At 54.5% G+C, this 13,688-nt stretch overlaps 1 protein-coding gene and 1 long non-coding RNA gene across 2 annotated transcripts; both read left to right on the top strand.

The window, feature by feature from the left end:
• Nucleotides 1-2,615: 2,615 nt before the first annotated feature.
• LOC311204223 (hydrocephalus-inducing protein-like) lies at nucleotides 2,616-10,044 on the top strand (the record flags this gene model as incomplete). The annotated part of the gene is made up of 8 exons (XM_084280677.1): nucleotides 2,616-2,689; nucleotides 4,483-4,675; nucleotides 4,918-5,127; nucleotides 6,475-6,612; nucleotides 7,888-8,065; nucleotides 8,539-8,669; nucleotides 9,344-9,477; nucleotides 9,873-10,044. 8 exons carry the CDS (start codon nucleotides 2,616-2,618, stop codon nucleotides 10,042-10,044), a joined length of 1,230 nt encoding a protein of 409 aa, XP_084136803.1.
• An 858-nt stretch (nucleotides 10,045-10,902) lies between these two features.
• On the top strand, nucleotides 10,903-11,795 carry LOC311204225. The gene is made up of 3 exons (XR_014618009.1): nucleotides 10,903-10,949; nucleotides 11,066-11,287; nucleotides 11,721-11,795. It is a non-coding gene; the product is annotated as an uncharacterized lncRNA (long non-coding RNA).
• Nucleotides 11,796-13,688: the final 1,893 nt, after the last annotated feature.

The following is a 13,688-nucleotide window of genomic DNA, read 5'->3' as shown; positions in this document are numbered from 1 at the left end:
CTACAACTACCTGAAGGGAGGTTGTAGAGAGGTGTGCAATGGTCTCTTCAGCCAGGTGACAGAAGATAGAACAAGGGGAAATGACATGAAGCTGTGCCAGGGCAGGTTTAGATTGGATATTAGAAAAAAATTTTTTACTGAAAGAGTTGTCAGGGCCTGCAACAGGCTGCCCAGGGAGGTGGTTGAGTCACCATCCCTGGATGTGTTCAAAAAAAGGGTAGATGAGGTACTTAGGGATATGGTTTAGCATAGGATGGGAATGGTTGGACTCGATGATCTTCAAAGGTCTCTTCCAACCTTGAGATTCTTGTGATTCTTGTGAAGAGTGGAGGGGGAGGAACCTGGGGAAGTAGAACCATGAGAAATCAAGGGAATGGGTTACCCAGCAAGGCTGTGTAAGCCCCTGGATCCCTGGCAGGGTTCAAGGCCAGGTTGGATGGGGCTTTGGCCTGCCTGGTCTAGGGAGGGTGTCCCTGCCCATGGCAGCGGCTTGGACCTAGATGATGTTTTTCAGCATGATGATCATGCTGAGCAGCAGGGCACATCGTGGCGATAACAGTTTGCGGGAGGGGGGGGATTATTCCAGTTCCACCTGACTTTGTGGGTGCCTTTTGTGGACGTTGGGGTGTAGCACTAAGGATTTTGGGAGAGCAGAATAAGTAGGATGGAGCATGAAGAGAGGACTAGCAAGGAGACCAGTGACTGTAGCTTTATGGCAGTGTAATAGTTGTGGAGGGTTGATGGCCAAGATCCCATGGCATGGGTTTATCCAGGCTATCAAATTCCTTCTGTGTCCACGGCTTGCAAATTCCATGGTGTTTTCTGGGCTCGCTGCTGGCACTTGGTGGGTGACGTGTGACTCTTGCCCACAGGTAGTGAAGGAGCGGCTGGTGTGTCATGCCATCGTGGGGAACCAGTTTGGGAAGAGACGGATAATGCAAGTGGCTGTCACGTGCGAGTTCATTGCTCCCACCCTGCAAGTGTCGCCCAGAGCAATGTCCTTCCGGGTGGAGAAGGTAGGTCTCTGGGTTGGGTCCTGGTGTTTAGTAGCATGGCTGAGGACTGAAAGCCCACGGAGGGGTGTGATGGCCTTCAGGGAAGGAAGTTAAACATCTTCTCCAAGTCCTCAGGGCTTTGCCATTGGTTTGAGCAGGACCAAGCTATTGCCATCAACACTGAGATCATCATTTCTCCCCTGTGGGGTTGGGTCCATCTCTCCAGCTCTATTTTGCCTGTGTTGAGCTGGAGGCAGAATCGAGCTGCTGAGCCCATGGCCAGGTGTGTGGGACCCACAAGAACAGCATGGGCCTCTCACAGCCATCCTCCTGTGTTGGGACTGGGGCGGGAGAGCAGGTCGCTGTGGCCGATGGATGCCAAGCGCCCTCCTCACCCCCCAACCCCCCCGTGAGGTGGTCTGTGAGCAAAGCAACCATGTTTTTAGAGGTGGGACTGCTTAACTTCACCGAAGGGCGGTGAGTCACCCCCCTCCCTGTTTTTTCCCCTTGTCTTTAGCAACCAAGCGATGTCCTGAGCCTTCAGTACAAGCCTCTCTCTTTAAAAAACACCTCCTCCCTGCCGCTCAGCATCGTCCTGATGGTAGAGCAACCCTTCTGGGTCTGCAGTGCGTCCCAGCAGCCCCTGCCAGACCAGGTGAGCAGCCCCAGACCTTCCAGCTGGTGGGGTTTGAAGAAGGAGGGGGATGGGGATGCGTTTCCGTTGGGAAGCCCTCCAGGAGAGGTGGTTATTCCTTTGAATTGGCAGTCAGTTGGCATGAACAGCATCAGGTTTGAAAAGGAGAGAAAAGACCACCTCAGTTGGGGAAATACCTCCTGGCTCTAAGACAACTCGGAGCAGGAACCTAGGTGTGGGCCAACCGTGAGGTGAAGGTGTCTCTTGGAAGCCCTCCTTGGGTGACCTGAAGAGCTGCTTGCTCTCTTTGGGGGCAGCTCTGCCCTTGGGAAGGCCGAGGCGCTTGTCACCTGCGCTGCTGGCGGTGGGAGGTGTGAGACATGGGCTCTGCTAGAGACATGTTGGAAGCACGGCCACCGTTGCCATGCAGGTGATGAGCCCTCTCCAGGCTGAGGGCACAGTGCCCTAGGGCTCATGTTGAGTGTGAAGACAAAGGGGTTCCTCTAGAGTCAGGGCACGCCAGGATTTATTTCCCTCTTGCATTATGGGTGCAGAGCACAAGGGGGTGAGCCTGAGAGTCTCAGAGAAGAAAGTTGTGCTGCATGGTCAGGGGCACGTTATAAAGAAAATGAAGGCTGAAGCAAGAAGCCCACGTTGGGGTTGCACTTTGAACACTGAGGCGTTTTGTGCCACCAGACCTCGGAACTTCATCACACCAGTGGTTAATACTCGTCATCTTCTTGCAGCCCATAAAGCTGGGGACCGGGAAGGAACTTAATCTCTCCATCGGGTTTAACCCTGCTTTTGAAGAGGGTTGGAATAGTTGGGAAGCAGAGAAAACTCTGAAGATACAGTTTCCTGAGCACCCTCATGAGGAGCAAGTCACCATTCGGGGAGAAGTCTTCTTCCCAAATCTCCATATCCAGACCACAACCTTGGACTTTGGCTGCGTCTTGAGTGACCCTGAACACCAGCGCCACATCCAGATGACCAACTGCAGCCCGCTGCCCGTCCAGTACCACTGGCTGTTCCTGATGGACGACTCCACAAGGCACCTGAGGTACGTGTACCTCTCCTTGAAGCTCTTCGTCCGCTGTCCCGTTTGTCCTTTGCAAAGCCTGAGATGGTTTGTGTAGCATCCGACAAATCCCTTTCACTTTCCCTTGTGGAAAAAGCACCTCCCAGCTTCAGGCAGGGAAGGTGCCCAGGGAGTGGGGCTTTTCCACAGCTTGAGGTGGGGATTTCCACGGCTCGAGGCAAGCGCCACCTTGAACTGAGTTCTCATGTGTTCAGCTGCCCATGGCATTCACACAGCGGCTGTTGTGTGTGTTCCGGCGCTCGTTGTGTGTTGTGTGTTCTGGCGGGTTCTGCTGCGGCTTTGGGTGCAGCAGTAGGTGTCAGTAGGAGGACTTGTCCCCACGTCCCTTGGCACCAGGGCCACCCAGTACTGGCCTGTGCTTTCCAAGCCCAAGAGCAATCTCTCAGTTGTGCTGTAGCGCATCTCTAAAGGCGTTTTCGAGCGGTTCTTCCCGCTGTGGCCTCTCTTGCATAGGTCAGAAGTTGACTCTGGGCAGTTTAATTGCAGCAGCCAATGGTTTTTCCATACAGCCCCGGGAAACGGAGCGAAGTTACCCATTGAGGGGCAGCTCTTCCGAGTCCTAGAACAATTGGCTCTGCTGGACGCAAGCCCGCAGGTGCTGGTTCTTCCAGCAGATGCCGAGTCACCCAGCTCTGTTGCCTTGAGGGTCGTGAGTGTCCTTCTGGCAGGATCCTCTGCTCCAAAGGGTTTGGCATTGCCCCTTTGCTGGCTCGTTAGCGCTGCGGCCATTTAGGACAGCTCCCTCTTCTGCTCCGCATGTTAATTAAGCGGTAATGTGCTCTCTCAGGGTCCCTCAGGAGACACCATGTGATCCTTGTGGCAGAGCTGGAAATGAAGACGGTCTCCAAGCTATTAACACCTCACATTGCTCACTAAGAGCCCGGCAGAAGGGCAGCATGTCAGATCTATTTTTCTGGTCCACGTTAAGCACTGTTGGTATTGTAAATTATCAGATGAAACTAACTGGGTGTGACATGGAGGGAATCAACCGTCAGGGCTGGTGACGGTGAGATGGACAGAATGGTGGTCAGACCGGTGTGTGGCTGGAGAGTTTCCAGGCACTCCCGGTGCGTGTGTCCCATTGGCACAGGCACCTCCCTTCTCACCCAGAAGAAGTCAGGCTGCCCGAAGGCAGCTGAGGTACCTGGGTGTCCCGTGCAGTGCTGGGCTCTGTCCAGTTGAGGCACAGCAGGCTGGAGGCTCCAACCCACCCCAGCCCCGGCTCCATTCCAGCTCTGGCTCCATCCTGCCTTGTTACACGTACAAAAAGCCACCAGCGTCGCTGCTTGCTCGTACCGACCCGCGGCTGTGGGTCACTCTTGGGGAGATGTTCTTCATCTATGTCTGGCTGAGCCACAGAACTTCTTGCCGTGGCTCTGCAGGTGGGGAAGGCATGGTCTGGGGTGGCAGGTGCTTTTGGGAGGGTGCTGCTGGGTCTGTACCAGCCCATGGCTGCCTGGCTCTGTCCCTTTGCCCTCCAGTCTGGGCTTGTTGCAGGGTTCGTGTGTGTCTCCCTTTGCTGCCACGCTCCCCACCCTGGTGAGGTGTTCACCCCTGTCCCCATCTGCTGCTCCTTGCACCCGGCTGCCGGCACTGCCGCTATACCGGCATCGTTCCCAAGCACTGACCTGCTCTGACCCACTTATGGAGCTGCTGAGCTCCCACCTTGGTGCCGGATCCTGCCAAGGAGCTGCTCCTGCTGCCCTCCCTCCTTCCCACTGCAGCTCCACCATCAAAGCTTTGTTATTTTCCAGGTTAACTCCTCCAACACCAAATTCTTTCACAAAAGCCAAACCACCAAAGGAGGAGGGAGCTCAGCTGGAGTGCCCAGCACCTTCAGAGAGCATCCTCGGGAATGGGAGTGTGGAGGAACCACTTGAAGCCCTGGCAGGGGTGGGGGATTCTGTCCCACAGCCACCAGATGCAGATGACACCCTGGAAACAGAGGTAGGTGATTTTCTACACCTCCCACCAGCGTTGCCTCCCCCAGCTTACGCATTCATTACTGAGTATGGGAGAAGATTTTCCCCATGGTCTTTCCACTTTTAGGCAGGGTGGCTGCAGGATGAGACTGGGTTTGAGGAAGAGGCCCTCCAGCCACGTCTGTCCTTTGCTGCAAGCAGTGGCTCCCTCCTCTCCTGCACCCATTTCCACACCTGATGTCTCAGTGTCTCTTCCCCTTCCTCCAGGTTTTCCACATCCTGCCGCTGTACGGCGTGCTGCAGCCGGGCGAGAGCGAGCGGGTCAGGGTCACCTTCTCTGGCCATGCAGACATCATTGCCCGCGTCACGGCGCTGTGCCGCGTGGAGGGAGGCCCGACCTATGAGGTTGCGCTGCGTGGGGAGGCCTCGCTCATCCACTACCTCCTGGACAGCACGGAGATGGACTGCGGGCTGCAGGTACCAGGCACTTCTCTTGGCAGGAATCCTTGAGACCATCCCTGGCAGGTGGCTGCCCACCGAGGTCCAGGACTCTCACTGGCTTCTTTGGTTGTTTGGCTTGGAGGTGCAGCTTTGGGGCGACAGGTCCTGTGTCCAAGCTGGTTTTAATGGTCATCTCCATTGCCCTTCCTGAAGCTGGGAATCCCTCCTCTTCAATGAACTCTGGCTCCCAGGGCAGGCGGTGATCTCCAGGGAGTTGTGCCCTGAGACATCCATCTGCAGATCCGCTCCCGGATCCTGGGGTCCAAGGAGATGGTCTCTTTCAGTGCTCTCCATAGACCAACAAAAGGAACCAGGAACAATGTTACTGTGGGCTTCAGTCACCGTGTGAGAGAATGTCCCAGAACAATCCCCATTTTACCTCTTTTCAGTCAGCCCCCCCAACATTGCCAGCTGTTGGCCCTGTACGTCTTGCCCCGTGTCCTTGGTTTGCTGTCCCTGGAAGCTCTGCAAATCCCTTTCCTTCTGAAATGCCTCCTTAGTGCCTCTCTGTCAGTGCCAGCAGAATCCAGGCATCCCAGCAAGTACGTGGCTGCCTCGTAAAGACAAGTGATGCCCTACAAGTGGGTCAAGGGATGGTGACTGAGAGCACGGTGGGCTGGCCATGCTGGATGGGGCAGTTGCCTTGATCTGTCCTGAATTTCCTTGGAGCCTTTGCAGAGGCTCTGCTCCATCCAGGGCTCCATCCAGGGCTCCATCAATCCGAGAAGCGGGGGAAGTCCGAGGGAACTAAGCTCACTGGAGATGGATTAGAGACTGAATAGGGGCTCGGCCAAGAAGGTCCTTGGCACTAGTTAAGGGTTGCTGTCCAGACCACTGAGCACCCCCAGCTCAAGGGGGCTGGTAACAGAAGAAGCTTCCTGGTGGGAGCCATGGTCCTCCTTTGTGTTTCAGCTGGCTGTCAGATGACGCCTTAAAGTGCTGAGGACTTGTATCTTAAAATCCTAGAACAGTTTGGGTTGGAAGGGACCTTAGAGGTCATCTTGTCCACCTTCACTGAGCAGGGACATCTTCCACTAGGTCAGGCTGCTCAGAGCCTCATCCAGCCTGACCAGATGTTTCCAGCAGTGGGGCATCCCCCAGTTTATTACTGAGCTTTTTGTGGTGGTTGCTGCACCTCTGCGCGCTGCCATAAATACCTGCGTGGGTTCCTCAGGTTGGCCTGGGAGAGTCAGGTGCCCGTCCCTCTTCCTCTGCCTCTCTCTTGTGTTGTGTCCATCGGCTCTCATCCCAGTGTCAGCAGGAGGAGATTGCCAACATCCAGATGTGTGTCCTCAGTTTCCCGCCCCTCTGTCTTCTCTCCAGCTGTTTACCGAAGTCACCAAATCAGAGGTCACCCTGCGGAACAGCGGGAAGATGGGATTCACCTACGTGGTGCTGAGCCCCAGCACGGCCACCACGGACAGTCCTCAGCCTGGCGTGCCCCTGGTCCTGCCCAGCACCGTGAGTAGCACGAGGGGTTGACGCTGGCTCCACATCAGGCTGCCCAGGAGGGGGTTATAGGGGAGGAACAAAAGGTTGGGCAAGCAGAGTCCTAGTTGTACCAGGTGAAGTTGTGCTGGTAGCGGCACTGGAGCAGGATGGTGCAAGGTCTCCTGAGCGTCTCCTTCCCCTCAGGGTTGGGTGGTGGGACAGGACTTCCTCCAGGTCCCTGCCTGCCTCCTGTCAGCACTAAGGATGTAAATAGTCCCTCTCTTGGGCACGCAGCTCCTGTGTCGGAACTCGCGCCGGCCCCTCGCTCCTCCAGCTCGTAGCATCCCCTGTCCCAGTGCCTGGGTTCTGCCTGGATCCCTCAGCTGAAGCAGCATTCCTATCCGTGTCCCTCCTGGCAATGGGAAGAGGAGGCCAAATGGCTTTCATATGTCCTCGTGCCAGTCTCCAGGGGTTTCACTGCTCCAGAGGACACGGCTCTGCTTGGCCCTGGGCAGTTGCTGCTGTGCAAGCAGCTTGGCAGGACTTGCTTTTGCAGATGCCGTGTTGGGAGCTGGAGTCCGGGGCTCCGGGGACCAAGAGGCAGGATGTGTCCTGCTCAGCAGCTTCTCCCTGCAGCGTGGGGGGGCGAGCAGGGAGCTGAAGGTCCAGCCCAGTGAGCTGAGAAGAGCTGTGTCTGTGCCCTGTCCCCTGAGCAGTGTTGCCACCTGTTTGTATTGGCTCTCAACCTGCTTGGCATGAGCCCAACTCCAGGCTCAGACAGCTCTTCTCTAGGAGCCCAGTGAGGAGGGGATTTGTGGGGAACCCCTTCATCCCTGGAGCTCGTCCGAGCCTCTGCCTCTGCTTTTCCAGGGGTGTAAGTTTGCAGGTCACTGTGAGTCTAGATCGTGCCATGTACCCTCGGTGTAACCACCCAGGCAGGAGCTGTTGGTTGGGCTCATGAGTAAGAAGTCAGGCTCTTGGACACCAGCCTGGGAGCCACTGCAGTGCCGTGACAGGAGCTGCTGGCCCTGCTGAGAGTTTGGGCACGCCGCTCCTCCTCCACAGCAGCTGGCAGAAGGGCTTTTCTTTGCTGCTTGGGTCTGGCAGAGGGTGGGCAGTGTTGGCAGGAGGACAAACCACAGCCCTGTGTAGGAGACTTGAGCTTTTGGATGCAGGGAAGCTGGAAGGCGATGTGTTGTGTGAGAACCTGCAAGGTGCCTTCTCATCTCAGCTTACCGGTGGTCTGAGCCACCCCTCCGCCAAGCCCTCTGGTTGAATTCCCCTCCTCTTCTTCCACACCTCCAGGGTTACATTGGACCTGGCAGAGAGCAAGTGCTCACTGTCTATCACCTGCCGGGAGTGCCTGGAGTCTTCTGCCGGACCTTCCAGATCCAAGTGGGTCACCTGGAGCCAGAAGAGATCAGGCTGAAAGGAGAGGGGAATTTTCCCAGGATTTATTTGGACCTTCCGAGGAGAATCAAAGGTGAGCACTGTCTGACTGCTCCTCGGGGAGGTCCCCTGGGGGTCTTTTTCTGTCCCCCTGTGTCGTCATGCTCATAGGGCAGCTCACACCCACCTCCACCAAGCCTGGAGGTTTCAGGGCTGTTGTTCTTCTGGTTGCTTTCTAGAAGCACATGGGCTTTGCTCCAGAGAGCCATCCTGGCCAGTGTCATCTGTTGGTGGCCTGGATAAAGAGGACAGCTAGAAAGCAGTGTTGGGGAAAGCTGTAATGTGGGCTGGCAGGGATTTGGGCAGGGGTGGGGGGGATGAGATGCTCCCTTGTGTGGAGGAAGATGGGTGGGAGAGAACATAGAAGAAAAGCAGCATCCTCTTTCCATGCGTTGCTGGAGGAATGTGTTTGTGGGAAGGGCCAACACTGGGGGTGTGGAGCTTCCCAGCTTTAACGGGGACGCCGCTGCGCCCACACTTCTATTTGTGGCTGTTTTCTTCCTTCAGGAAATGAGAACTATGAGCACATCCTCAAAGAGGCAAAAGAAAAGCTTGGAGGAGGCAGCCAGAGAGACGACGCGGTGGTTGTCGGGGAGGCCACGGCCAGCGAGCCACCCATGGACGACTCTGGCACTGTGGTGAGACCAGCTGCTGCCCTGTTTGGCAGGGGCCACCCTCTCCCTGTGTCACTTGTCCCCCTTGCAGCTGGCTCCCCTGGGCTGGCCACAAACATGGGGCTCCTCTGGTAGTAGTCCTTCCCGTGGGTGCCTGAGCTTCCTGAGTGCCCGAGTGGGAGGTCCTGAAGACTGTGCTCAAGCAACTGAGATGTGTCTCCAAGAGCTGTCAGCGCTGATGTGGTTCCCTCATGGAGAGAGCTTTTGTCTGAGCTGCCCTGGCAGCAGCTGGGGACAGGCAGCTAGTTGGAGCTCTGGCAGGTCCTTGACTTGTTTGGTCAGATCAGCTTGCATAAGGGTGGCTGAGCAGGCGAAGGTGCTGGAGTTCATCTCCCTTCAGATATGGTCCTGGCAGATTCTGAGCAGCTGGACAGAAGGACCCCATCATAGACTGTATTGGCAGGGACATGCAGAGGCCATCTACCCCCTGCAGCGAGTAGGGACACCTTTAAGTAAATCAGGTTGCTCAAAGCTTCATCCTTGAATGTCTTCAGGCATGAAGCCTCCACCACCTCCTTGGGCAAGCTGTGCCAGGGTCTCACCACCCTCAGAGTGAAGGACTTGTTCCTGCTTCTTACCAAGAGCAGGGTGGGATTAACTTCCCTTTGCTAACCAGCCACTGTCTTTGTTTTCCTCAGCTGGACGTTGGGCTGCAGATGGAGATGGAGAACATGCTGATAGAGCAGCACGCCCTGGAGCAGCAGAAAGCTCTCTCCTCCGGTTCCCCAGAGGACGCTGCCTTTGACCAGTGTGCTCGTCGGAGGCTTCTCAAGTTAGTAGGGCCCCTGTGCTCTGATGGTAGCGCACAGTGGTGCGCCCCTGCTCCTGGGAGCTCCTTGTCTCTGGGAATAGCTGGGGACTTGAGAAGGGGGTTGGTCCTGACAGTTTGGACGTGCTACCATTGAGCAGCCTGAGGACTTTTTTCCAGTGGCTTTTCACAGCAGAGGAGTTGTGCCCAGTGTCTGTTTAAACTCATTTTATTCTAAGAACCTGTTAGTAGCTGATAAAAGCTTGGACCTGGGTGCCCCGTGACGTACCAAAGTCTTCTTAGCAGAAGATCAGACCTTGGGCTTCATGGGCTGGAGTTTCTCCAGCAGTGACTACAGAAGCACCTGCTTTGTTTGCATCCTCCTCCACCTTAAGGACTCTCCTTGCTTCTCCTTCCAGAGTGGAGCTGCCCGAGTACATCCTGGACTTTGGCCACGTCGTTCTTGGTGACATCCACACGCACGTCGTGAAGATCACCAACCCCGGGCAGCTCCCCACGTCCTTCTGCGCCGACGGACGGGCTCTGTGTGGCACCGGTAACCCATGCTGGAGAGACTTCCCGCGGGCTTGAAGGACCTGTCTCTGACAGATGAGCTGGGGCCACGGGGAAGGGTTTTGAGTGCTCTTTTGCATCGTTTTCTCTTCCTTCCTCCCCCTGCTCGGTGCTCTGCAGCCAGAACTCTCCTGGCCCGCAGTGTGCAGCCACCTGGGCTGCCCTGACGCTTCATTGCGGGGGCTCCGTGGGCTGATCACCTTGGTCACCTCTCAGCATCTTCTGCTCTTGGCTACCAGGAGCATCTCCTGAGTGTCTTTGTGCGCTCCATGAGCTTGTGTTGGGAGCAGATGGGACCCTTGGTGCTTTGGAAGTGCTTTGTTTAGAGTTCGTAATGGCACAGTGCTGCTTTAGCCTCTCTTGAGACAACAGCCTGTGAGGTCAAAACAGGCTTTCAAAACAGGTCCTTGAGGACCATCAGATGGTGACTTGCTGCGTCTGAAGGGTGGTCAGGTGTCTCCTCTAAATTGTCTTCCAAGCAGCACCACAGCACAGGGGAATCTTCCCTGGAAGTTCTTTGGAGAGATCTGCGCATCCTTCCTGGGGGCCTGGTGAAGGAATTGCTGGTGCTCCTCAGCTGATGGGTTTCCGTTTTACCCTGCGGGTCTTGAATTCAGGCTGTGAAATTCCTTTCTCTTTGAGCGGTGACAAGAGAGAAGGAGTGGCTGTCTTCTCTGGAGACACAAAGGGTCCTTCTGCCTGACAGTCCTGTGGACACCCATACGGTCTGAACATACTTGTGACCAATTTCACGATGCTGGTGTATCTCAGCTGCTTTATTTTCACCCATTCAAGGTTTTAGTGTGGATCTGGGCTGCGTGAAGAACCTGCCCTTCTGTGAGACAGAGACCTTTCAAGTGAGCTTTGACCCGCAGAGTGCCAACCTGCCGGTGGGAGAAGTGAATGTTGTCCTGCCCATCAAGGTACTGCATCCTTCCTCACCTCCCTGTGCCAGCACGGCCTTTTGAGGCAGCTGTCAGGTTGGGGGCAGCAGCAGATGTTGCCTGGACCTTCAGCTGGATGCTCTGCCCCTCACTAGGCAGAAGAAGGCCCCACATTTCCCATCCGTCTGCGTGCCAGTGTGGCTGAGCCATCCGTCTGCGTGTCCAGGGACAGACTGGAGTTTGCTGCTGTCCAGTGTGGACAGAGTCAGGAAGCAACCATCCAGCTCCACAACCAACTCCAGGTCCCCTGTTCCATCACCGTGAATGAGCCCATTGTGAAAAGGAGGAAGAGACGACGCGGGACACGTAACTTCTCGGTTGGGTTTTCTGTGCCTCTCGTGCCTTTTCTGCCGCTGTGGGTGCCTCACCGTGTGGGGACGGCTCGTGGGAGGGAGATTGGAGGGTATGGAGCAAGGCTGGTTCACCTGGACTTGTGGAGCAGCTGATGCTTCACTTCTCTGCCACCTTCACCCATTCGTCCTCCTCCAAGTATGGTGCCTGCCCGTGTGCCTGCCCTGCCCACAGGTTTTCCCTCCAGTTCTAGGCTGTAGTGGCCACATCTGGTCTGGATGTGGGTGCTCTTGGCACTGTGACGGTGTCTCAGAGCCCTGTGGGAACTTGAGAGTCTGTCCTCACAGCCCAAAGAGACCTCACAAGGTTCCTTCCTGTGCCCAGGTGGACAAGTATTTGCCACTTTACATTAAACAAAAGCTGCTGAGGCAGTGGAAGAACAAGCGCTGTGTCTTCCAGGTGCTGCCCTCGGCCGGGACCCTGACTCCGGGACAGCGCTACAACGTGCGAGTCAGGTTTACACCCCGGAAAGAGGTGAGATTGACGTGCGGAAAATAGACTCTATAACTTGCTGAGAAGTATAAGCTGCATCCGAGTCCTCATCCTGTTCCTGCAGCCAAGGGGGAGGCTTAAAAATATCGTTCAGATCCTGTTCTGGTACCTGGTAAATTTTATCGGGTCTGGTACACCTCTGCCCTATACTGCACGTCGAGCAACACCCCCTCAGTTTACCTTTGTGTTTTTTATTCTCCCTCTCGAGTGCTAGTACCATAGGATCTTGTGGTGGGACTAATCCACACTCCCTTTGCCACTCTGGATGGTTTTGGAGGGTGTAAAACATATCCAGATATGTAACTTCATCCCATTTTCCTTCTCTTCTTAGAAATAACATCAATTGTAATAAGGTGTTATAATCTAATGTTCCATTGAGCCCCATCTTCTAATTTATCCCAAGGCCACTACTGATTACAGTATTTCATAAGTGTTTTCTTCTTTTCAGTGCCTCCTGATCCCACCAATTCCTTCCAATGGGCTAGCACACACCCTAGGGGATTCTTCTTAGAGGCTCCACTTTGATTGTTACCCATCATTTTAGGCTTAGACTGCGACGGTTACAGTTTGAACCTTCCCTTTCTAGTACTTTCTGTGGGGACGTAGGGGGAAAACTGCGCCTGCGCGTGTCCAAAAACACAGTTAGGTGAACACGCAGTCAAGCAGCAGAGCAGTACAAAGTGGCCGGCGCTGGTGAGGGTGAGACCCCAATTCCCTTGCCTGAATCACAGGATGCGCCTACAACTCCACGAGTGGTAAATGTTCCTTTCTACAGCACTATAGCCAGGCAGTAGGGACAACGTCCTTGCTATGGCTGTGGTGGTATATTGTTCCCTTGCCCTTAGACTTTCAGGTTGTCATCGCCTTCCGAACGAGTGCGGCTTTACCCACCGGAACAACCAGACAGGTGGGTGTTACTGAGACTAAAAGGTCTCTTCAAGCTCAGATAATTTAGAAAAAATCTAAATTTTCCTTTTCTGTTGTTTTAATTCTAGGCAGAGGACCCAGGCTTCTGCTCCAGCTGATGCGGATATGTGGGAGCGACGCTTTAAAATGGAATGTTTTGTATTGTCAGCACTTATTATTATTTTTATTATTTTTCTTATTGTGTCTTTTTTATTGTTGTTATAGTTGTGCATAGTAATAAAGTTTTGGTTTTGTTCAGTTATACAGTTCTGTGCACTGAAAAAGATTAGTTTCGTTTAGTTAATCAAGAGTTTCTATCTGTATCTCTATTGGACATCAGGGGGAGAAAGTTGCTACACCACGTGACTCATAACTTTATAGGAGACAAAGAAGGGATATGGTTCACAGGAACTGTTTGCATGCGATTCACCACGTCTTGGATCAATTAGATTAGACACGGTGGAAATATTTAATTTCCCACATATTCCTTTCTCTTAGTTTTATTGCTCTTGGAGATCTGTATGAAGTTTTTGATCTGAACCTTCATCTAATATCTACCACAAGTTCCAACCAATCTCTTCACAGGGATTCGGGACTACAAATTGGGGCCCTTTCCTTAGTTTACAGTAACTTGATTTCACAGTCACTCACTCATGCACACCACAGCAAACACCAAGATTTACGCCAGACAGCAAGTTTTACGACAAACAGTTGACATTCTATTAATTAATTGTCTGTTAAACTCTATCTATATCCATCCCCTCAGCATTACTGCATGTCACTGAATCACTGGTACCAGCAAGCAGTCCCAGCCCAGGCCCCTTCCCGGGCTCAGCGGGGCTGTCGCCCATCGTGGTTCACCGCCCGTGGTCCCTGCGGTGCCGGCACGTTCCGGGCAAACTGGGAATCCGCTTCAATGGTGGAGCATTCCCAAAGGTGGTTTGAACGTGGCCACTGGGACTTGGAAAC

The sequence above is a fragment of the Gallinula chloropus genome, assembly GCF_964237585.1.
Source record: "Gallinula chloropus genome assembly, contig: HAP1_SCAFFOLD_40, whole genome shotgun sequence".
NCBI classification, from domain to species: Eukaryota; Metazoa; Chordata; class Aves; order Gruiformes; family Rallidae; genus Gallinula; species Gallinula chloropus.
Note: the sequence above shows the minus strand (reverse complement) of the source record. Positions and strands in the feature narration are given on the sequence as shown.